Source organism: Diorhabda sublineata, chromosome 8 (genome assembly GCF_026230105.1).
Source record: "Diorhabda sublineata isolate icDioSubl1.1 chromosome 8, icDioSubl1.1, whole genome shotgun sequence".
In the NCBI taxonomy this organism is placed as follows: domain Eukaryota; kingdom Metazoa; phylum Arthropoda; class Insecta; order Coleoptera; family Chrysomelidae; genus Diorhabda; species Diorhabda sublineata.
This window is the reverse complement of record NC_079481.1, coordinates 30,952,047-30,975,798: the sequence shown is the minus strand read 5'-3', so window position 1 is coordinate 30,975,798 and position 23,752 is coordinate 30,952,047. Positions and strand designations below refer to the sequence as shown.

The 23,752-nt window shown below is 29.5% G+C and overlaps 4 protein-coding genes across 6 annotated transcripts in view; 1 reads left to right on the top strand and 3 right to left on the bottom strand.

The window, feature by feature from the left end:
* The window catches only part of LOC130447782 (disheveled-associated activator of morphogenesis 1), an 80,140-nt gene extending 70,230 nt beyond the window's left edge, over nt 1-9,910 (bottom strand). Inside the window, exon 1 of one of the 3 annotated variants that reach the window (XM_056784794.1) lies at nt 9,867-9,910. The gene's annotated coding sequence lies outside the window, so the exon portion shown is untranslated. Of the gene's footprint in view, nt 1-9,233; nt 9,481-9,866 lie in introns of those variants that run through there. The other 2 variants (XM_056784793.1, XM_056784795.1) reach the window with 2 other exon arrangements.
* Nucleotides 9,911-12,092: 2,182 nt separating this feature from the next.
* On the bottom strand, nt 12,093-17,275 carry LOC130448335 (N-alpha-acetyltransferase 20). Its single transcript, XM_056785641.1, has 6 exons — nt 17,093-17,275; nt 12,828-13,132; nt 12,659-12,774; nt 12,479-12,608; nt 12,289-12,425; nt 12,093-12,229 (listed from the first exon to the last, which is right to left on the bottom strand). Exons 2-6 carry the CDS (start codon nt 12,878-12,880, stop codon nt 12,144-12,146), a joined length of 522 nt encoding a protein of 173 aa, XP_056641619.1. The 5' UTR covers nt 12,881-13,132; nt 17,093-17,275; the 3' UTR covers nt 12,093-12,143.
* On the top strand, nt 13,534-17,289 carry LOC130448334 (serine/threonine/tyrosine-interacting protein-like). Its single transcript, XM_056785640.1, has 3 exons — nt 13,534-13,739; nt 13,819-14,228; nt 14,874-17,289. The coding sequence occupies exons 1-3, from the start codon at nt 13,701-13,703 to the stop codon at nt 15,163-15,165; spliced, it is 741 nt and encodes a 246-aa protein (XP_056641618.1). The 5' UTR covers nt 13,534-13,700; the 3' UTR covers nt 15,166-17,289.
* Nucleotides 17,290-18,362: 1,073 nt separating this feature from the next.
* Nucleotides 18,363-23,181, bottom strand: LOC130447202 (NPC intracellular cholesterol transporter 2-like). Its single transcript, XM_056783885.1, has 4 exons — nt 22,811-23,181; nt 20,071-20,178; nt 18,922-19,097; nt 18,363-18,548 (listed from the first exon to the last, which is right to left on the bottom strand). Exons 1-4 carry the CDS (start codon nt 22,890-22,892, stop codon nt 18,456-18,458), a joined length of 459 nt encoding a protein of 152 aa, XP_056639863.1. The 5' UTR covers nt 22,893-23,181; the 3' UTR covers nt 18,363-18,455.
* Nucleotides 23,182-23,752: the final 571 nt, after the last annotated feature.

The following is a 23,752-nucleotide window of genomic DNA, read 5'->3' as shown; positions in this document are numbered from 1 at the left end:
GCCTATTGTTTGTAAATTCAAAATTTAAAATATTCATGTCATACATGTCCTGCTCTCGTTATTATTTCTAATTTGAATTAGTGATTGAAAGTCTTTTTTTAGTTTTATTTCTTTTTTCAATATTTCGTGTTCCCAAATTTGAAATTAAAAAAATTCGAATAGAGAAATGTCCTGTTCAACTACAATATTTGGCGGAGGCGCTTATGGCGGAATTCGTTTGATGTTTGACTGTAAACAATTTTTTGTAGCAAGCGGTTTATTTACATTATTTCTTTTGAATAATTTCCACGAAGGTCTATTTATTTATTTGTTTCGTTACTTTTTGTTCTAACTTTAAAGAATTCTTTTGGGATAGATATATAACTACATAGTGTAGTGCAGTTAGCTTGGTTTTAAATAAACAGTCGTAGTGAAAAAAATGAAAAAATGAAATTAGTAGATGTAATCGCAGAAATTATCTGTTTATGAGTAAATTATTGTAAGTTAAGTGCATTATATAGTGTGTAAATAAATTAAAAACTTGAGAGATAGTGTTTATTAATTCACCCCGCGAATAAAAAGAGTAATATAAATAAACGAATATATAATTTTCTAATAACTGTTTACGTCACTACTATAATAATAATCATTTTATTATAGTACAGTCAAATTAGGCGATTTTGAGCTGAAACCTTAAATTAAATTGGACGGTTTTGATTTTATAGATTCTGGGATACTGAATAAGTCTAGCAATTCTTAACGAAGTTACGAGCACCGATTTTCGAAATTTTGGGACTTGATGCTCAAAAAAAATTTGAATCGCGAATAAATCGAAAACTATGAGGAATTCGAAAAAAAGTGTTGGAACAAAAAATGTAGAGTACAAAATTATCTACAAAAAAGTATCCCAGGTATTTGTTCCTAACCTCAAAATTTGCACCACAAAATGGGTTTATACACTTAAAAATATTTTGAATCGCGAGTAACTCGAAAACTACGAGGAATTCGAAAAAAAGTGTTGGAACAAAAAATGTAGAGTACAAAATTATCTACAAAAAAGTATCCCAGGTATTTGTTCCTAACCTCAAAATTTGCACCACAAAATGGGTTTATACACTTAAAAATATTTTGAAACACGAATAACTCGAAAACTATGAGGAATTCGAAAAAAAGTGTTGGAACAAAAAATGTAGAGTACAAAATTATCTACAAAAAAGTATCCTAGGTATTTATTCCTAACCTCAAAATTTGCACCACAAAATGGGTTTATACACTCAAAAATATTTTGAATCGCGAGTAACTCGAAAACTATGAGGAATTCGAAAAAAAGTGTTGGAACAAAAAATGTAGAGTACAAAATTATCTACAAAAAAGTATCCCAGGTATTTGTTCCTAAAATTTGCACCACAAAATGGGTTTATACACTCAAAAATATTTTGAAACGCGAATAACTCGAAAACTATGAGGAATTCGAAAAAAAGTGTTGGAACAAAAAATGTAGAGTACAAAATTATCTACAAAAAAGTATCCTAGGTATTTATTCCTAACATCAAAATTTGCACCACAAAATGGGTTTATACACTCAAAAATATTTTGAATCGCGAGTAACTCGAAAACTATGAGGAATTCGAAAAAAAGTGTTGGAACAAAAAATGTAGAGTACAAAATTATCTACAAAAAAGTATCCCAGGTATTTGTTCCTAACCTCAAAATTTGCACCACAAAATGGGTTTATACACTTAAAAATATTTTGAATCGCGAGTAACTCGGAAACTACGAGGAATTCGAAAAAAAGTGTTGGAACAAAAAATGTAGAGTACAAAATTATCTACAAAAAAGTATCCCAGGTATTTGTTCCTAACCTCAAAATTTGCACCACAAAATGGGTTTATACACTCAAAAATATTTTGAAACGCGAATAACTCGAAAACTACGAGGAATTCGAAAAAAAGTGTTGGAACAAAAATTGTAGAGTACAAAATTATCTACAAAAAAGTATCCTAGGTATTTATTCCTAACCTCAAAATTTGCACCACAAAATGGGTTTATACACTCAAAAATATTTTGAATCGCGAGTAACTCGAAAACTACGAGGAATTCGAAAAAAAGTGTTGGAACAAAAAATGTAGAGTACAAAATTATCTACAAAAAAGTATCCCAGGTATTTGTTCCTAACCTCAAAATCTGCACCACAAAATGGGTTTATACACTTAAAAATATTTTGAAACGCGAATAACTCGAAAACTACGAGGAATTCGAAAAAAAGTGCTGGAGCAAAAAATGTAGGGTACAAAATTATCTACAAAAAAGTATCCCAGGTATTTGTTCCTAACCTCAAAATTTGCACCACAAAATGGGTTTATACACTTAAAAATATTTTGAAACGCGAATAACTCGAAAACTACGAGGAATTCGAAAAAAAGTGCTGGAGCAAAAAATGTAGGGTACAAAATTATCTACAAAAAAGTATCCCAGGTATTTGTTCCTAACCTCAAAATTTGCACCACAAAATGGGTTTATACACTTAAAAATATTTTGAAACGCGAATAACTCGAAAACTACGAGGAATTCGAAAAAAAGTGTTGGAACAAAAAATGTAGAGTACAAAATTATCTACAAAAAAGTATCCTAGGTATTTATTCCTAACCTCAAAATTTGCACCACAAAATGGGTTTATACACTCAAAAATATTTTGAATCGCGAGTAACTCGAAAACTATGAGCAATTCGAAAAAAAGTGTTGGAACAAAAAATGTAGAGTACAAAATTATCTACAAAAAAGTATCCTAGGTATTTAGTCCTAACCTCAAAATTTGCACCACAAAATGGGTTTATACACTCAAAAATATTTTGAAACGCGAATAACTCGAAAACTATGAGGAATTCGAAAAAAAGTGTTGGAACAAAAAATGTAGAGTACAAAATTATCTACAAAAAAGTATCCTAGGTATTTATTCCTAACATCAAAATTTGCACCACAAAATGGGTTTATACACTCAAAAATATTTTGAATCGCGAGTAACTCGAAAACTATGAGGAATTCGAAAAAAAGTGTTGGAACAAAAAATGTAGAGTACAAAATTATCTACAAAAAAGTATCCCAGGTATTTGTTCCTAACCTCAAAATTTGCACCACAAAATGGGTTTATACACTTAAAAATATTTTGAATCGCGAGTAACTCGGAAACTACGAGGAATTCGAAAAAAAGTGTTGGAACAAAAAATGTAGAGTACAAAATTATCTACAAAAAAGTATCCCAGGTATTTGTTCCTAACCTCAAAATTTGCACCACAAAATGGGTTTATACACTCAAAAATATTTTGAAACGCGAATAACTCGAAAACTACGAGGAATTCGAAAAAAAGTGTTGGAACAAAAAATGTAGAGTACAAAATTATCTACAAAAAAGTATCCTAGGTATTTATTCCTAACCTCAAAATTTGCACCACAAAATGGGTTTATACACTCAAAAATATTTTGAATCGCGAGTAACTCGAAAACTACGAGGAATTCGAAAAAAAGTGTTGGAACAAAAAATGTAGAGTACAAAATTATCTACAAAAAAGTATCCCAGGTATTTGTTCCTAACCTCAAAATTTGCACCACAAAATGGGTTTATACACTTAAAAATATTTTGAATCGCGAGTAACTCGAAAACTACGAGGAATTCGAAAAAAAGTGTTGGAACAAAAAATGTAGAGTACAAAATTATCTACAAAAAAGTATCCCAGGTATTTGTTCCTAACCTCAAAATTTGCACCACAAAATGGGTTTATACACTCAAAAATATTTTGAAACGCGAATAACTCGAAAACTATGAGGAATTCGAAAAAAAGTGTTGGAACAAAAAATGTAGAGTACAAAATTATCTACAAAAAAGTATCCTAGGTATTTATTCCTAACATCAAAATTTGCACCACAAAATGGGTTTATACACTCAAAAATATTTTGAAACGCGAATAACTCGAAAACTACGAGGAATTCGAAAAAAAGTGCTGGAGCAAAAAATGTAGGGTACAAAATTATCTACAAAAAAGTATCCCAGGTATTTGTTCCTAACCTCAAAATTTGCACCACAAAATGGGTTTATACACTTAAAAATATTTTGAAACGCGAATAACTCGAAAACTACGAGGAATTCGAAAAAAAGTGTTGGAACAAAAAATGTAGAGTACAAAATTATCTACAAAAAAGTATCCTAGGTATTTATTCCTAACCTCAAAATTTGCACCACAAAATGGGTTTATACACTCAAAAATATTTTGAATCGCGAGTAACTCGAAAACTACGAGGAATTCGAAAAAAAGTGTTGGAACAAAAAATGTAGAGTACAAAATTATCTACAAAAAAGTATCCCAGGTATTTGTTCCTAACCTCAAAATTTGCACCACAAAATGGGTTTATACACTTAAAAATATTTTGAAACGCGAATAACTCGAAAACTATGAGGAATTCGAAAAAAAGTGCTGGAGCAAAAAATGTAGAGTACAAAATTATCTACAAAAAAGTATCCCAGGTATTTGTTCCTAACCTCAAAATTTGCACCACAAAATGGGTTTATACACTCAAAAATATTTTGAATCGCGAGTAACTCGAAAACTACGAGGAATTCGAAAAAAAGTGTTGGAACAAAAAATGTAGAGTACAAAATTATCTACAAAAAAGTATCCCAGGTATTTGTTCCTAACCTCAAAATTTGCACCACAAAATGGGTTTATACACTTAAAATTATTTTGAATCGCGAGTAACTCGAAAACTACGAGGAATTCGAAAAAAGGTGTTGGAACAAAAAATGTAGAGTACAAAATTCTCTACAAAGTGGTCCTCAAGCAGATTCTCCGGCTGTCAGCGTTGAGGGAGATTTACTCAAAAATAGTAGCTCCGACGAAAAAATGACTGGGAACCTTTTTTGTAGAGAATTTTGTATTCTACATTTTTTGTACGAGCAGTTTTTTTCGAATTCCTCTTAATTTTCGAGTTATTCGCGTTTCGAAATTTTTTTGAGTTACAACTTCCAAAATTTCGAAAACCCGTGACCAGTTACTATTTATATTCATGTTTATTCATAGTTTGCAAACCGAAGAAATATTTCAGTCACACAATCACGACCTTGAAAACCATTTAACGTCAATATCGATGCTAATTTCAATAAATTCATATAAGAAAAATTATTATTTTTTTCGATCAATGCATTTTTAAAACTGACAGGAAGAAAGCAATAACTGTCGTAATTCAAACTCAAGTTTTAATGATCGATTTAATTAACATCAACTGTAATATTTATGAAACGACATGGTAGACATAAAAAAAAAACTTTTCAAGTGCATTAGAGCAAAAAAATATGAAAAGGGCTTTTATGTTGGAAATTTAATGACGTTTATATACCATTACATAGAGTGTATCACGATATATAACACTGAAAAGCTCTTAAGAAATATTTGGAATACAATTTATTATAACGGACATACCAAATTTTTGTCCAGCAAGTCCAAGAACAGGAAAAAGTCACCGAGTGCTAGATCTGGAGTACATAGTGAATACGGACGGAATTAGAAACTCGATTCGTGCAAGTTTGAACTCGTTTCGATAGATTTGTGACATTCGTTGTTAAATCAATCAATTTCCGGTAATACGAAATTATTTTGTGGACTGTTTCGTCGATTATAAACGTTTCAGGTATGTTAAAAATAAAAACTAAGGCTATATTCTGCTTTTACTAGATATTTGATCCAAAAACAAAACCTTAAAATGAAAGAGCGTCTGTTTTCGTGATATATAATCCGACAGACTTATTGATTTTTATCTAGAAAAGACCTATAAATGAAAGTTGGGGGATGGAATGTAATCATAAGTGTAGGGTACAAAGGTCTAGACAACATTTCGATTTCCCACTGTTTGTAGTAGATACAGGGCGATAACAAATATAAAATATCCCAGATATCGTTATCCAAATATTAAAGGAAATACTTTTTAAAAGCGGTTAAAAAGTGGATTAGCTTCAAATGATAAAAAAAATCGAAAACATGAAGAAATTTGATGAATATTTTTAAGCATAAATATAAAAATAACTAACAGTAAACTAAATAACCATAAAAACTATATAAATCTGAATAGAAAAGCAAAAACAACCATATAAACAAATATATAAACGAAGAAGAATATGTCAAAATGGAGCTTGAAAAGTTACTAAAACGAATACGTTAATAAAACGAAAAGTAAAAAATATTTAAGATAAATAAATACCTTAAAACCACTGGTAACTATTTCTTCAACATTTCGCGCACTGGGTATATTCCATGCACAAAAATATTTTTCACAGATCAAAACACTATACACAAATATGACGGGGTCAATGGAAATTCATGACAGTAAACGTCAAACTAAAAAAACCAAATAAAAACGGTAGATTTGAAACTGTATTTTCGCGGTTCATAGATGCTAAAAACAAATTTAGGAAAACATCTGAAGTGTGCAGCCGGACACGGCGTGTATGCCATGTGTATTGGAATAGACACAGAAGCATATAAATTTGAGGTTTGACGGTCGAGAAGCGAGATACTCAGACGTGAAACAGCATGCCGCGTAGCACACGAGCCCTTCAAAGCTGTTGATTTTAATAGGGTGAATTCCAGTGTCGTAGGTACCAAAACAGAGATAATAAGATGAAGAATATTTAAAAGTAAAAATAAATATCAATAATCGTACAGATCAGTAATTTCAATAATACTATTTTTGTTTCAAATACTGTCAACTGTCAGTTGTCAAGGACAAACTATTATTCCAGTGTCGTAGGTACCAAAACAGAGATAATAAGAATATAATTCTAATTAACACATATGTAAATATCATTCTTAGATATTTAATTGTAACAATAAACATAAATATCAATAATTGTACAGATCAATACTGTCAATAATTCTATTTTGGTTTCTAATACTGTCAATTGTCATGTACAAACTATTCCGTTCACGTCCGTTTAGACAGAAATTATATAGACATTGATAAAAAGTTTTATATATCGATAAATATAAAAAGAAGTTCATAAAAATAGCTAAATATCGGTAGATATCATATAAAAGTTGATAGATATACATAGAAATTGACAAACATCAATAAATTTTGCTTACGATTATATATTGAAAAATTTTTGATAGATCGTTTTTAATAAAAGTAAGGTTAGAATAATTTCTACCTCATTGCGTTGGCTTAACGACAAGGTTTTGAGAACAGATTGTATTTTAAATAAAGTATCTCTTATTCTAATGTATTCAATATGTAATTTATACAATTTTTTCTTTCTGATGCAATGATTACGATCGATGTTTCCTTCCCATTCAAATAAACAAGGTATGCCGTGTTTCTTATCCCGCTATACAAAAAAAATCTATTTCGGCAGCCGTAACATTTTATTCTATTTTCGTTTTTGTTTATACGAGAAATGAGGGCGGCCCTAAATTGTTTACAAAATTAGTGATTATTTTCGATTGCGTTTTCCTAAATGGAAACAATTACATCAGGAAATGAAAGACGTAATGGATATTTTTAGGTATAGAAAAATATTTTAACGTTGAGTGACGATGAAAAAAAAAAAAAGAAGAAGAAACGAACATTACTTCAGTTATAAAAAGTATAAAACTATTATTAAAATAAATAATAATATTAGTAGGTATCCAAATGAGTTTCAAAATATGATTCTTGTAAAAAATTTAATATAGAAACTAATTATACTTATTTTCTTTTTACTATGAATATTTGACACGTGCTACGATCTTTTTGTTATGAATTTAGAGGTAGCAGCTGCTTGCAAACCCTTCATAGGCGTAGTCACGGCAGATTAAATTAAATACGAGGTCTGGCTGTTAAATAACGAGACTGCACGTTCCAAAACACGTTTTCATCACTATTAGAGTATTTCTACAGTAGCCGTTTGAAACGAATGTGTTTTTTTCATAAATTAAAATAAAAAATAAACGGTTAAAAAAATTTTACATGATGAATTACACATGACAAAAGTCGTGGTCTCGTTATTTAATAACCAGACCCCGTATACATTAATACGTCGCAGTAAAATGATAAATACAAGTTTAACATGAAGAATTCTAGCGATATTAAGATAAATATGTAAAATTATATGTATTTACAACTAAAATATATAAGAAAGAATAAGAATTTGGATATAAACAATCTAAAAAATGTTTCTACCAACTTAGAACGTCTTACTTATGTTTATCCATCATATAAGTTGAAGGTTATACTATTTTTGGAGATGGGGTACTACTAAAACAAACTAGAAGACACAAAAATACCAAAATAATCAGAAAAAATCAGAAATTCCTTCTAAATCCCTAATTCCTTAGACCTGTGGATAGATTTGTGATAGAGCAAACCATATTCAGCTTTCGAAACAAGATATGGTTTTTAAAAATACAAAATTTTAACTCTCCCCCATCTTTTCATTCCAGAATCCGTTTGTTCGGAACACAGACACTTTCACAACTCAACTGAGAGACTCATTAGTTAGGTTAGGTTAGGTTAGGTGAATTGTTAAACAAAAAATCATTCAATCAGCTACTTTCAGATGTGCCAAATACATTAATAAGTTTCAGATATTGAAAGTTTTTAATTTTTGCTTGAAAATTGCATCGTTTTGTCCAAAAAATTGTAAAATTTCCTTATGACAATCAAGTGATCTGATCTGATCAATAAAAACCTTCTGATAATGATAATACTTGAAGACATGTTTCTGTCAACCCATGAAATGTTAGCTAATGGATTATTTTACCCCAAATGGGACAATCCTTGTGAAGAAACACAACCCCCGTGGCTAACAACAACGACTAATCAATTCATTTAGATTTATAACTTCTTAATAAATGCAGATGCACGCTTGAAATTTCTAGAAAACAGATGCATGTTTTAAATTCAGCAATTTATAATAGAACGTAATGTCAAATCTATTTTGGAAACGTACATTCTTCGTACTTCTTATTTAAAGGAATGCAACTGCAAATTTTTTAAATCAGTACTTTTGACCTTGACCATAACCGACTTTTTTATAAAAATATAACTGTTTGGTGGCCAAATTTGCTATAAGTTTTCGTGTTATAAAAAAATTTTGTTATTTAAGACTTGAATGTTTATCTATATCATTTATATGAATAATATCTATTAAAAAATTTGTATGTAACAAATATATTTGATATTTTTCTATTAGAACCCTATTTACTGGAATGAAACAACAAGATTTCACTCACCGGCAATTCCTATGCATTCGCCTTAAAATATCTTCATTTTAACACAATCCTTTCAAGTTACACTTAAATAGATAACAAAAATGAAACACATTACACATAAATTATCGAATTATATATTAAAAAATCACTACAAATCCTATTTTATCGCATAAAGAAAATCATCATCCCGTCGTGCTACATTTCGTTCTGTTCCCTAGAACGAGTTTTAGTTCATTCCACCACAATTAAAGAATCTAACGACTTCCATGTTTTTCTAGCATTTAAAAAATATTTTAAAAACAGCGTATTAATTCGTGATTAAACTTATTTCATGAAAGTTTATAATTTGAAGATTAATTACATAAATTTAAATCGTTGAAATTGTATGAAGTAAACAAACAGTTTGTTTTTCTAGAAAAATCTTGGTTCACGATATTTAGATCGAACTAAAAACAAAATGGCTCTCCCCCATGACATATGTCAATACCTCTAAAAACATTTTTGTACAGTTTTGTCTATGGATATTTCTAGAATTTACCCGATCTCCCCCACGACGTTCTTTATACATATCATACTTCATCAATTTTTAACTCTTCTTCTAAATTATCAGCATCAGTCATGAATTTAAAATACTATTAACTGATTTTAATTTACCTTCTTAATTACTTGGATGTATATCTTGTTAATAACTAAATTGACACTAAAATCACTGTCCTGTCAACCAAAACGTTGAAACTATTTAAATAAATACGAAAAGCATACACTTACGTTTTTATGCTTGTATACTAATAACAAATAAATACTTTGTTGAATACTTGAAAATAACTGATAAGTTAACAACAATTAGAATTTGCTGACATAAACAGGTAAACAACAATATATTGAAGGTATCGTGATTAAAATACTCGATTTTTTTTACCTGTATACCATACGATACTAATTGTAAATGCCAATATTAAAATTTATATTCTGGGATTTTTAGTTTTGGTGGAATGCCACAAACACAATTCCAGCGCACGCTTCTTATTTTTCCGCATAATACGCGCATCCAGAAATCGATTTCTGGATACACACAGTCACCGGCGAGATTTTACAGTTCAACTCTGGTTACTTGATAATTATATATATAAATATATAGTAAATGTATCGAAATGTACTAAAAGTATTTTCATGTAATTTTTTAATATTTACGGTAGATCAAATATATTAGCAGTAGTTAGTCACGTCATATGATTCAAATAAAATGTTTGAAATTATTTTCTACGCAGTATATTCATCTACAGAATGATTTTATTAGTCTTTGGCTTGTTCTAACCTACTAGCGGAATAATATTCGCACGACTTCAAGTTATGCTATCTGAAACTTCTGTGTGTATAATGTGTTGCATATACATGAAACTGATTGCCTACTTCTCACATTGGTATGTACTTGAATATAAAATCTAATACCGTTTTAGTCGTCTTAATTTTTCGCAAAACCTGTTATATATTAATAAATTTTATATAATTAGAGTATTAAATCAAATTGTATTCGTTTGTTTTTAAAAATTTGAATCTATTAAGACTTATTTTTTATCCAACGCTGGTGCTTCCATCTGTTGTAGTTGTATTCAAGTTATATATATATATATATATATATATATATATATATATATATATATATATATATATAACTATTCTCGGTTCACGTAAATGATTCAAATTAATTTTCTACGATGAACCAGCAATCATAAATAAAAGCAAAAGTAAATAATTTATGTTTGTAGGTTTGAGAATAAATATTTTGTTTTACCATCGTCCATCAATCTTATCCACCTAAAGATTTCAAACATTTTCAAAATGGCTATAGGATATAAACAATAGTGAATTCAGCACTTATTTTATGTTTAATATTGTGAATAAGTCGTTAAGATTATTATTATAAATAAATAAAAAAATACAGTATTATTAACAACTGATTTGTTTAAATTCTACTTGAATAAAAAACTAAATGCCCAATAGTATTTTTGAATCTTTATATTAATAACATTACATATCTCGAAATTCCATTATTTTTGTGATATTATACCATCAAAATATGTAATTACGACTATATTCAAGTTAAAAAGATAAAATTGAAAATGTGTTACTGTCAAGTAAGTAGTTTGGATTTACATCTTCAGGTGGCGCTAATGCGTTCTATTTATAGATGATTAATATGACTAAAATGTATTGAAGCGCACATATATAGCTTCAAATAAATATCAACGATGTTGTATGATTACTAATTCATTATCATTTAGATGATCTCTTTAAATCAGATTATTTAATTTGTTAAATAGTGCAGCAAAATGAAAATGACGGCTACTTGAAGTATAGCTGTCAAAATCAGCTGATGCCTATTTAAAAATGTCCGCTTTGGGGTAAATAAATGCTATTGTTTTCCGGGTGATTTGAGAACTTATTTCATCCAGTTTTATTGTGGAATAGCTACAAGAAGATATGCGAAATTCCTTCCTGGAAACGTGCCTTTGTTGGGTTTCTTAGTGAAGATAAATAATATCGGACGACTAATTTGATATTCATCCGTTTAACGGACGACTAGACATTTCGTAAATATTAATCATTTAGAAGTAAATTGAAAGTGCAGTTGAGGAAAATATAGAACATGCCGTTCCATTTTTTTTTGTAATAATGGTCGAATTTCTGAAAAACAAAACAAGGTGTTTCAGAGGTCACTCTTTACATCAGTACCTCTACCTCAATTCAACTGCAGTTTTATTTATTTGGTAGGTATAAACAAAAAGGAAATGCATTCATCAAATAAATAATATGAAAAATGATCTTTAGACATGGAATTATTTAATAAAAAATGGAAGGAATTATAATAAAAAGTCTGTATTAGTTTTTAGATTTATTGTATCAAAATTTATTAAATTAATTAGTAAACTGTTAATCGACTTCTTCAGGTCTAACTGGATGGGCCAAAGGTATCACCGATTTCTGATTGACATCCCTAGAACAAGCTTTTCGCATATCTGCAACAAATTTTATAAAACTTAAGTTATTTTTAACACAAAAACTATGTAAAACTCACCAAAAGCATCTTCATCCGGATCACCAGAGTAGTATTCCAAAACTGTCCTATACACAATATACCCCAAGTTATTATACATTTTAATAGCAACTTTGTTGCTTACTCTTACAAACAAATCCACAAAATAAGCTCGTTTTCTAAAAACAAATAAGATTTAATAAAATAGAACAACAACAAATGACCAACCAACTTTTCAGAAACTTCTTCTAAAAAGTTCATTAGGGAAGCTGCCAAGCCTAATCTTCTGAAATCTGAAGATACCGTTAATGCTGTAACATGTCCGTGCCAATTTTCTCCGATACCTTCAGCTTTTCCCATAACTGAAATAGTAATAAGAAGTAACAGTAATATCTGAAAACTAATAACTTACTGTAACCCATTATTTCTCCACTCGGTGATTCTGCAACTTGGAAATACTCTGGCCAATGCGCTAAATATTGCATATAAAAAGAAAGACCGTAAGTTTCCGTTAAAGGGTCTAAATTTCTACAAAAAAATGATTGAGAAACATCATAAGCGAAATTTTTATTTCCACTTACACGTTATTGAATTTATACATATCGTCACAAGTGAATGGTCGTAATGTAGTCATTTTTATTTATTTTTTGTTGCTTTTACACGTTTATGTAAAAAGTTACAACAAAATTTTCAAAAATAATTTTGTTTTAACCCTACTTCATGTATTCTTTGAATCCATGATTGTTCTTCTTTTTTAGCTTATGTGGACATAGATATCTAGCTTATCAACCAGTCATATTTCTTCCTGCTTTTAGGACCAATTTTACAAGTGAAGTTTAAACTACAGGTACCCTTTTTTCACGTTTTATAGATGGCGTTTGCTGACCTGTAAAATACAGCAATTTGTTTATTATAAATTAGAGTGGAAACCATACATTGGATTAATCTTCAGTTTTACCCTAGATTGTAAAATTGGTCCTTAATGCTCAGAAAAATTTTGTCAAATTATAAATCAACACTATGATGAACATTCGCTTCAAACATTTATTTTTTTAAATTTTCGGCTAACTTCACGTTTAATTGTGCTACATTAATTGTGATATGAAATATTTTTTTCAAAATTTCATTCTATCATCCATCACAAAATAATCTAGTAGTTTAAAATTTGAAGAAGAAAAATTTTTCTAGTTCAAATAACTTTAAATTTTATAAAAGTAAATTATATGACATTCGGAAAAATAGACGTCCGACTTTCGTACGAATAGACACTACCTTAAGAATAACGTCATTAACATGTCATCTGTCAAGATTTGTCAAATTAATGGTGGAAGGTGATAAGGTTGGGTTAATGGATAATTCATAGGTTTTAAGGAATAAGTGGTTTATACTACCATTAAGATTTATAAATATATACATATGTAAATTTTTATTGAAAGTTTTTGTTTTGTAAGAAGATGATCGATGTTACGCCGCAGAATTTCCTACAAGATGAGGTTAGTATACGTTTAATGGGATGCGATGTTTCTCCTTGGTTATTTCACCTATGCTTTAACTGGTATTCAACATTTCTAGGCTAATATAACATCGGTATATAATCAACGATCTTTCCACTTATCTCGACAAATCCATGTTGCTAAAACCATGCAAGAAATTATTCCAGGAGTATATCTCGGCCCATTCACTGCTGCACAAAAAACCATTCTAATAGAGAACGGTATTAATTACGTTATATGTGTTCGCCAAGACGTTGAAGCAAATGTTATTAAACCACAAATAAATGATCCAACTTTTGCTTATCTTACTCTCAATATTGCTGATAACGTAACAGAGAATATTATTAGGTTTTTTCCAAAAGTGAAACAGTTCATTGATGAAGCTCTTTCAAATAATTGCAAAGTTTTGGTTCACAGCAAACAAGGAAATTCCAGGAGTGCCACGCTTGTGTTGGCTTACATAATGGAGAAATTTGGACTGACATCCAGGTAATATGTTATTTAATTAATTATGCACTTTTTTAGATAAATTTGGAGTTTTCAAGATCCCATATCAATTTAAGTATCACCCTTTTTCTTCTCTTTTTTCTATTCTATTATCTATTACTTTCAAACTATGTTTTGATGTAGTGTTCTTAGAATGTAGAAGCTTGTACATTGTGCCAAAAAATTGTTATATTGTGGGCGGCTAAGGGGCCTTTGAGCACATAGGTCTACAGATAGGTCCTTCGTGCCCAAAGTGCCAAGAAATGAAAGGTTCTTTCAACTGCTCATCACTGTTGTACCTCTAATCATTAAGAAAAAGCTTCAGATGCTTATACAACGGATCTACCATTTGTTGGTCATGTTCTTTTAACTTTTAACTAATTGTCACTTAAAAGCTCAAGATTCCTGTACAAAAGAAAAGTTGCTGGTACCAAGGTCAGGATTATATGGAGGGTTGTGAATTGTTCAATGCCTTATCTCCATAATTCTTAAAAAATGAATTTTATTTGCTTAATTGTGAATTTTGAATATGTATCAATCACAGAATTGAATTTCTTGTATATGATTGCAGTGTTACAATTAATTGTCATTATAATGGAATGTTGTATGACAGTTTCTGACAATAAATAGAAATATAAAAATTTTTAGTGAAGCTTTGCAGTTTGTAAGAACGAAACGAGCTACAGTTGACCCAAATGAAGGTTTCCGTGCACAACTAATAGAATATGAACCTATATACAAAGCTCGACAGATATTAGCTAATGGAGAAACGTCCCAGGATTGTAGATCTAAAAGAAAATGTGAACAGCTTACAGAAACTGTCGATTATAATCTTATTCAGAGGCCGCCAAGTCCGGTATCAGATAATCATGCAGAAATAAGTGTTAAAGTCTACGAAGACTTTTCTGATCACCTATATAGACTTCTAAGAGGCAGCTAAAGGGGTAAAAGTATTCATGTTTCTTTTAAAATTCAAAGACTCTAGTGACGATGTAAAGTTACCTAGGACATAAAACTAAATTATTTGATAGCCGAAAGTAAGACTGAAACTTGGGATATGCTTTGTCCCTTTTTCACTGTGGGGTCAATAACTTCTTAATAAATGCATATTTGTGAAAAATTAAGTTATAATACACCATTTATGACACTGAAATATCAAAGTTATCACCTTGATTAGATTTATATTGAAGTTGTTATTTACAGTGCTAAAAGGGCAGATTTTGAACTTTCTATATAATTTTTGGCTTAATAAGTGGATTAAATAGGGGTGTAACTATATTACAACTGCAATACCACAATTGCAGTGTCTTGTCCTTTTTATCTACCTTGAGTATTCAGTATGAGTTTTAACTAACAGTTCCAGGAATTCAAACTTTACATCCAAACTAGTAGTTCATTATTTTGTATCCATTGTTATTACGAAAAAAAAAACCTTCATATTTACTTCACAAGTTTGTTGCATTTAATTGTTTGCATTTAATTTAAAAAATCAAATGACATATTTTTTAACGAATAAATACTTCAGAAGAATGTTTTTATACAATATCCACAAAGTTTTAATAAGTTCTTGCCATCAATAATAATTTTACCGATTTAATCATAAAATTGCAATTTACAAAAAAAATGGAGCTACAAGATTGGCTTGGGAGGTTTAAAGAATTTGACTTACACATATTTACTTAAAACCATAGACAACATTCTATTTTGTTTTTAGTTTAAAGACAATATTTCAAGTTAAAATGATTAAAAATCAATCTTTAAAGAAAATAAGTGAAAATGTCTTGAAATCCACGTTGTTTTCTTATTGTTGGTCGTTAATTTATTGTCTCACTGTGTAAATGAAATTTGTGCTTTACAAATTTAGAGTTGAAATCAATTTTCCAAGGAAACTGGTCAAAATGTCTTCAAATCCACGTTGTTTTCTCATTGTCAGACGATGTAAATATAAATACTGACTGATATTGGGCTTCCAGTAAAATTAGCCCCTTATAATAATATACAGTGTGTCCATAAATTCATCTTTCAATTAAAGAAATATTTTATACAAAAGTATTGGTTCAAATTGATTATTCTATTTTTAATTATCAACTGTCTGGTTTTATATCCATGCTGCCGTAATCAAATTTCATTGACCTTTGTGCATTCGAAAACGTGAAATTAACCAATTAACAAGGATTTCAATTTAAATTTTTTGAAAAATTGTGATAAAAGTTTCATACATTTTTCCAGTAGGTTATGCCCCGATTTTTATTTCCTACATCCAAAATATCTAATATTGGTTAAAAAGATTTTCGAGAAGGTTATCAAAAAAGTATATGTGGGGAAAAACATGCTGATTAAATATTTGCCTACCTTTTGTGTCACACTTCTATGAAATACACGATTTTATGCATATTTTAATATTGCTCACAGCAATTTTAATATAACTCGTTTTGGATAAACATTCCTGTAAAACTATAGTGAACTAATAGTGATATTGAAAAAAATCGATTGCTGATATTAGTTCTCAAACTGTGAAAGTTTATACCAGAAGAATTTATAATAAAGATGAATAAAATAGTTTGGAGTTGATAATTTTCACTAATTGATTCATGTTTTTAGTATGTCTAGACTTTTTTTATGTAAATTCTTCTATAAATGGGCTAGTCAGCTTTTGTTATTTATTTTTATAAGTATAGCTATGTAAATGGTAATTGAAATTTTTGTATACAAATATCTTATTTCTTTTAAAAATTGTAAATATTAATTCTTTTTAGTGCCTATTTGTAAAGAGTTTTTTGGATTTATAACTTAAGGAAGAAATCTATATTTTTATATCTTTGTAAATTTGTTTTTGATTCTTGTAATATAGTTAACATTTATTTTACCTTGTTTTTCACATTACATACAACTCATCAGCTGATCGTATTCACACATATAGATATTACACAAGTATCCAATAATTATTAAGAACAAAAACTGTTTGTTTTACATGCATTAAAAAAAAAGGATCAAAATCCAAATGAAACTAAAACGATGTAACCAAAAAAATGTAAATAAACAATGACAACATCGAGAATGGTTACCAACTGTCTAGATTTAATTTCACTGTTTAATAATCGTTAATCGTATTTACGCCTAGTTTTTTTATTATTTATCATGTTGAACATAAAAATTACTAGAAATGTCATTATCATCTTTACGTAAAAATTGTGTATCTATATCTTAGTCTACTAGAGGGGAGAATAAGCTTGAACGAGACCTGCGTGAAGTTTGCCCTCTGATTTAAATATTTTAATATTCCATTAATGCTAATCGTTCCAGAAAAAAGAAAAATTATTTTCTATATAAAAACGATTTTCATTTCATAAATAGCACAAACGTCAATACTGATTATTCTTCGGATAGTTTTGTGACGTAACGATTTCATTCTTTCATGTGTCGTACGCATCGGGCAACCTAGTCTCTATTAACCTCGCTCTTCTTCCACATAGATTTTAAAGCTTGATTTCTTTCACGCAGAAGGTTATTAGTCGCGAATGAAAGTCGCTTGATATATAAAGTGTCGAAAACTTGCAGGATTCATAATAATTATGAACAATTGGTTCAATTAATAAACTATTATAATAAATTTGTTGATTATTCATTGTGTCTTACGAAATTATAACAGCCACATCATCTCTAGCCTGTCAACAAATGTTCGACAACAGCTGAGTTATCCGCTGCATGAAAACACACCTTTAATGATTTTACAAGATGGCTGTTGAATGTAAACAGTGATGAATTAAGGTATGAAATTTTTATTTGTATGATTTTAATTAATAATTTTTGCTTGCATTTTTCATTTGGAAAAAGATTTTTTACTTTACTAGTTTTATTTTCACCTCGGTAATAAATAGTAACAAGTTTCGTTGATGTTCGTTCGTTCGTCGATATTTGGAATGATGTGATGCTAATGTTTTCAAAAATCTGAATCGACGTTTTCAGGTTCAAGAAAATCATCGAAATAATATTGATATTTACACTAGGGGTGATTGTATCCATGGTAAAGACACAAAATCAAAAGATTTTAGCAAGTTTTAAATATAGCCCGAGAAATTTTAAATATTCAATATCAATTATCCTGTAAATGGGAAAAGGATTTGGTAAAAAAAGATCTTTTTTGTTTAAATATTACTAAAAACAGTTTATTTACTGAAATATGTATAAATATTTATTCAGTGTATTATATCAAAATTTCAACTTAAAAAATCAGTTGGCGGCAACTATTCTTGCTGGTATTACCACGCACATAACAATGTCTTCATTTTCGTCTTTGAGTTTCCACAAGATGTCAACAGTTACCTAGAAAAAATATCATCTTGAACTTCAACTTCAGCAAAATTTGAATAGAAAGAAGAAAAAACGCTGAAAAATGGGAAAGAAATATTAAGATGGAAAAGTGCATAATCATAACATAACAATAAAAGTGGTGTTCTGGTATGATAATTTCTTATTTACAATAAGACAACATTGCACGGATGTAATCCACGCAACCTCTTGTGTGAATTATGTCACCATTCCTAATGGGGAACCAACATCATAGTTAAGTGTCCCATAGATACTTGGAAGTTGGTTAGGCCGAATATACATTACAAAAGGAATATAAATGAAAATTTATAACCTCAAAAACATCAATGCATACACCCATAAAATTCAATAACTAACAAAAACTTACCCTGGGATACTTTGTTTTCACTTCAATAGTATTCGTGTATACGTATGTTTCTCCTGATTTAATTGGACACTCGATTCCCACTCCTTGACATGAATCTGGATTTGGTAAATTAAATTTATAAGGAATCGTTAGAATTTCTCCAATTACAATGGCGGTAAGTTTTTCAGCATTTACGTCTGTAAATACGAATGTCACCTAAGGTATTGAACACTAAATATTTTCATTATTCTCATATTTACGAGGGATAATCGAAAAATAGGTTAGGTATTATAAAATTTTTAATTAATCGGTCAGTATTGTTTCAGAATGGCTTTCATCGTGAAATTTTATTAGAAATGAAGAGCTAGAAGCCACATTTTGAATAATGCGGATGTGAACAGATATTTTCGAGGTTCTATGACCGTTCCTCATTCTTAATAGAATATTTTTGACTTTTATAAAAAGTTCTGGAAGTTGCCACATGTTGAATTTCAACATTTCGGGAACTTCTTTTGTTTAATAAGTATGTTTTACCCAATGGCGTGCCAACGGGGGGATCTAGACTAAGTCCAGTGCTTGAATTGGTTACTCTGACAGCCTGAAAGCTGATATGAGAAGAGTTCCAGCTCCAGATGAGGACGATTACCTCCTAGATCCCCCGGGGGTTCCGTGGACTTATATCCCGACGTCCCAGTGTAAAATTCTGAGTACTCCACTGGTTTTAATACAGACATTACACAAACACGATTCCGTAAAAGCGGCCGTTTCTGTTGTTCGAACGAACCAATAGTCTGTTTGAGTCATCACTTGTCACTAATTGATATAATTCGATTGTAATTAAGGTGTCGTTGATTTCGATTATGTTTTTGTTGAATTAAGATCGTTGTCAAATGCCAAAAGGTCACGGACGAAATTATAATCTACCGATTTATGTTTAAAATCTATTTTAACGGGTCGATTATATTAAATACATATGGCTATTATTAATTTATTGTTGCGGGAATGGTCAAGTCGAATTGTCTGTTATGAATTTTCGAAAAAATAATCGATTTATTATTTCGATATCAGAAAATATTCGATTATCTAAAATTATTTAAAATATATATATCTAATTGAATAAAAAGGAGATACTATCAAAGATTTCTATGAAATATTTGTTTGTCAACTTACGAGATTCAAAAGTTATAGATAAAGAAGCGTTTGTGCCCCTTTTCAACGGACATATTTCGGTGTCGCAGCCGTGAACGACAACATTTTTAGCGATTCCAGCAGTTGAATCTGCAAAAAAAAAATAAAAAAATTTTAATAACAGCTGCGAATCACCTGCGATTGATGACAGTACTTAAATTCGAACTGGTGATAATATACCATATACCCTATATAAAATTGTTATAATCATTTAATTTTCGTCGTTTATAATGCAGTCACATTAATAAATGTTATAAAAAAAAAGGAATGTAAATCGATATACGAAATATATTTCAATGAAAATTATCTAACTTAGAAATGTTATTTTCACGGTAAAGCAATTGTAGACACAACTAAATATGACATTGTATGATTTGACAGATGACACGCGATAGATTTATACATCAAGTACTAATTTATTGATGTATTTTTCATAAATTTTATCGATAAAATGTTATTTGAAACCTGAATTATTGTTTAATATGTTCATTAATAATATATTAAAGTTTCAGTTTTTTTTTAGTTTAATTGTGGGTTGTGTTTTACGTATTGATGTGACTTGCATTTTAGAATGTTTTTAAGGTAAGTTTGTGTCTTCTAAGTTGAGGTAGAATAGTTTTCTTGATAAATTATCTTGATTTTAGGTCTCGATCAATTAAAATTTCGTTTAAAAGCATTTAATACTTTCAGTCTTTATAAAAAATTAGTAGTCGAAACTTCAATATTGTATGCTTTTAAACGAAATGTTGATTGAAAGAGATCTAAAATCTTTATATGATTTATCAAGAAAATCATATAAAGGGTCTAAGAGATTTTTATTTAATCGTTAATGCAATTACTCCAATTACTTCCTATCAGGTTTGTTCTAAATATTAATTTCTTATTTATTACAATTTATCAATGGGTTATCATTAAAAAGCTAATATATATAATAATGTATACAAATAGTACATTTTTCTATTTTTGATTAACTTCCCATATTGTCGGATGGTCATAACATTGACCTTTGATTCGAAAACATAAATAAATGTGGTTGATAAGCTCATTGACACTTAGATATGGTTAATAACCTTTCAGATAACCCTACAATTTATGAAACTTATTTACCATTTATTAAACAGGTTTATTCTCTATAAAGTTCGTTTTTTTTTATGTTAACACGGGAGATTTACACGTAGGTAGTGAGATTTTTCACTATCAGAAAACATCCAGTCGATTTATTAAGCATACTTCTATAATATTTACAAAAATTCTTTTGGCAATTCATTCTACTTCTAACTTCACCCGTTCCGAAACTTTTTATATTCCTACACCTCATTCGTAGAACTAACACGTTATCTAGATGGTGAGTAGATGATTTATTTACTCTAAACCACCACAGAACTAAAATTTTAGATTGAATATGGTGTAGGTTAGACGGCTCACAAAACGCATCTCTATAGTGAATATTAGAATTTAACTGTTGGTACACATGCCTATTATATTGACATTTGCCGCTGTCATTGAAACAAAGTTGTGAAAATGAGTTTATACTACATAATATATTCAGATATGTAATTACTGAAATTATATCTCTGTTAGGCACCAAACAGAGTATTATTAAATTAAAATGTTTTGTTAGTTTTGTATAGTTTCCGAAATCATTTTCAAATTCGTTTCGACAAAAACTGCTTTTGAATTTTAATAAAACAATAAAACAAAATAAAAGAAATAAATAACAAAATACATAATTGTACGATTTAATTTAGAACTAATACAATTTATAATTCGAGTTAGAACAAAAAAATAATTCGGACGTAATAAGGTGAAAATGGGATAATAACGGAATACAATCATTTTACCCAACGTCATATGGAACCGAACCCAAATAATGATATAGTACGAAATAATATTTTAACAACGTTGCCAGACTTTGCCGCTATTGAGTAAAGTTGAAACTTACCGATTTTAGTTTTATAACAATATAAATAGGTTTGGAATGAAAATTTGTAAGTTTTTTTTTAAATTCCTTTCTTCATCCATCTATCAACCATAGAACTGTAATATGTGGTTACAAACTATTGAACTATCAATGCTATTTTACATTTGAAATCTAATATGAATCATTTTACAAAAAAATCGTTATAAAATTATAAAAATGTAATCGAATACGGGGTAAATGAAATGTGGTAATAATTTGGATCTCAAAATTTATGATAGTGGTTTGTTTTTATTTAATCTTTCAAATTTTAAAGCGATATTTCGATTTTATTATAATATTTTATCGAAAAGGTCACGTTAATCGCGAGTTCAAGTTCAAAAATCAAGGAAAATCATAATCAAATATGATTATAAAACATCTATACTCTCAGTTTTAAAATTGATATATTTGTATACCATATTTTTCGGACAAAAAGCAAATCTTACAAAACCAACGTAATATTATACGGAAAAATTGTATTACGAGGTTGGTCCGAGAAGTACCTGGCCTAATCTGGAGATGTCGGTAGATACTTACGAAATATCCCATTGTATTAGAAAGTACACAATCTAAACATTGAATGTTTCGAGTTGGAAGACATCTCCAGGTTTTTTTCCCCCGAAATTTTGCGTTTTCTTTATTGGACGAGGTACTTCTGAGACAACCCTCGTATGTCGACTTATTTTCCCCCAAATTCAGATTGAAAATTTTTGTTTTTCGCGTTCGAATCGCATAAATTATGTAACAAATCGAAGTACTTACTGCAAGGCCTCCATTTAACGTTGTTCGCAGCCGCGCTACCAAAAAAAACCGCAACTAAAACGAGGAGGACCGTTCGTTTCATTTTTATTTTCAAGTAAAACAACGAGATACGAAAATGAGTTAAAACTACTATAATAAAGCTGCCGGAACAAACTTATTTGTAATTTTATAATCTCATTATTTTTAATTAATCTAATTTACGGAATTAGCTGCGCGCCGCGTCAATTTCGTATGCAAAATGGTAAAACGCGTTAACCGACGATGTGTTTTATAGAGCTTCGTCCCGTAGCATCTACAACTATCAGTTTTCAACAATAATGACTAATCACCAGTTAAAAAGCATTTAACTACTTTACTATCGTGGTTCAATTAACTATCAACTCTATAGACCGGTCAATATTCCGATAAAATCGAATCTTACGTTATTACTATTTATTATTTAATAATAAACAACAAATTATAAAGAAAAATTTAAAAACGTGATCCTCATTCTCATCAGGGAATATGCGGCATTCGGTGTTTATATAAGCGCAACAAAACGGTCAATAAATACAAGAATTAATGAGCACGGATCGCCGATTGCATAAGGCTAATGAAATTCGAAAACATAACAACAGATTAGAAGGTTTCAATATAAATTGAAGTGAAGATTAAAATTTTGCTTCACCGGTTCAGCTTCTACGTTCTTTGATCTAATTTTTCAACCGTTATTTTGGTTATTCCCTCTTCTAGAGTATTCCAAAGAAATCGAATTATTTCTTCGGCGTTTATAATCGTAGTTTAGTCCCAATTCGTCCTGTCAAATTCAATATTCATACTTTAAGGACTAAGACGTCTTTTTGAGTTTTAACTTCATATTCTGGGCAATTAAATTAAAAATAACGTCCACCGACCTAACCGTTGAAGATAAACGTATTGTATTGATCGGTAAATGTGTCCGAC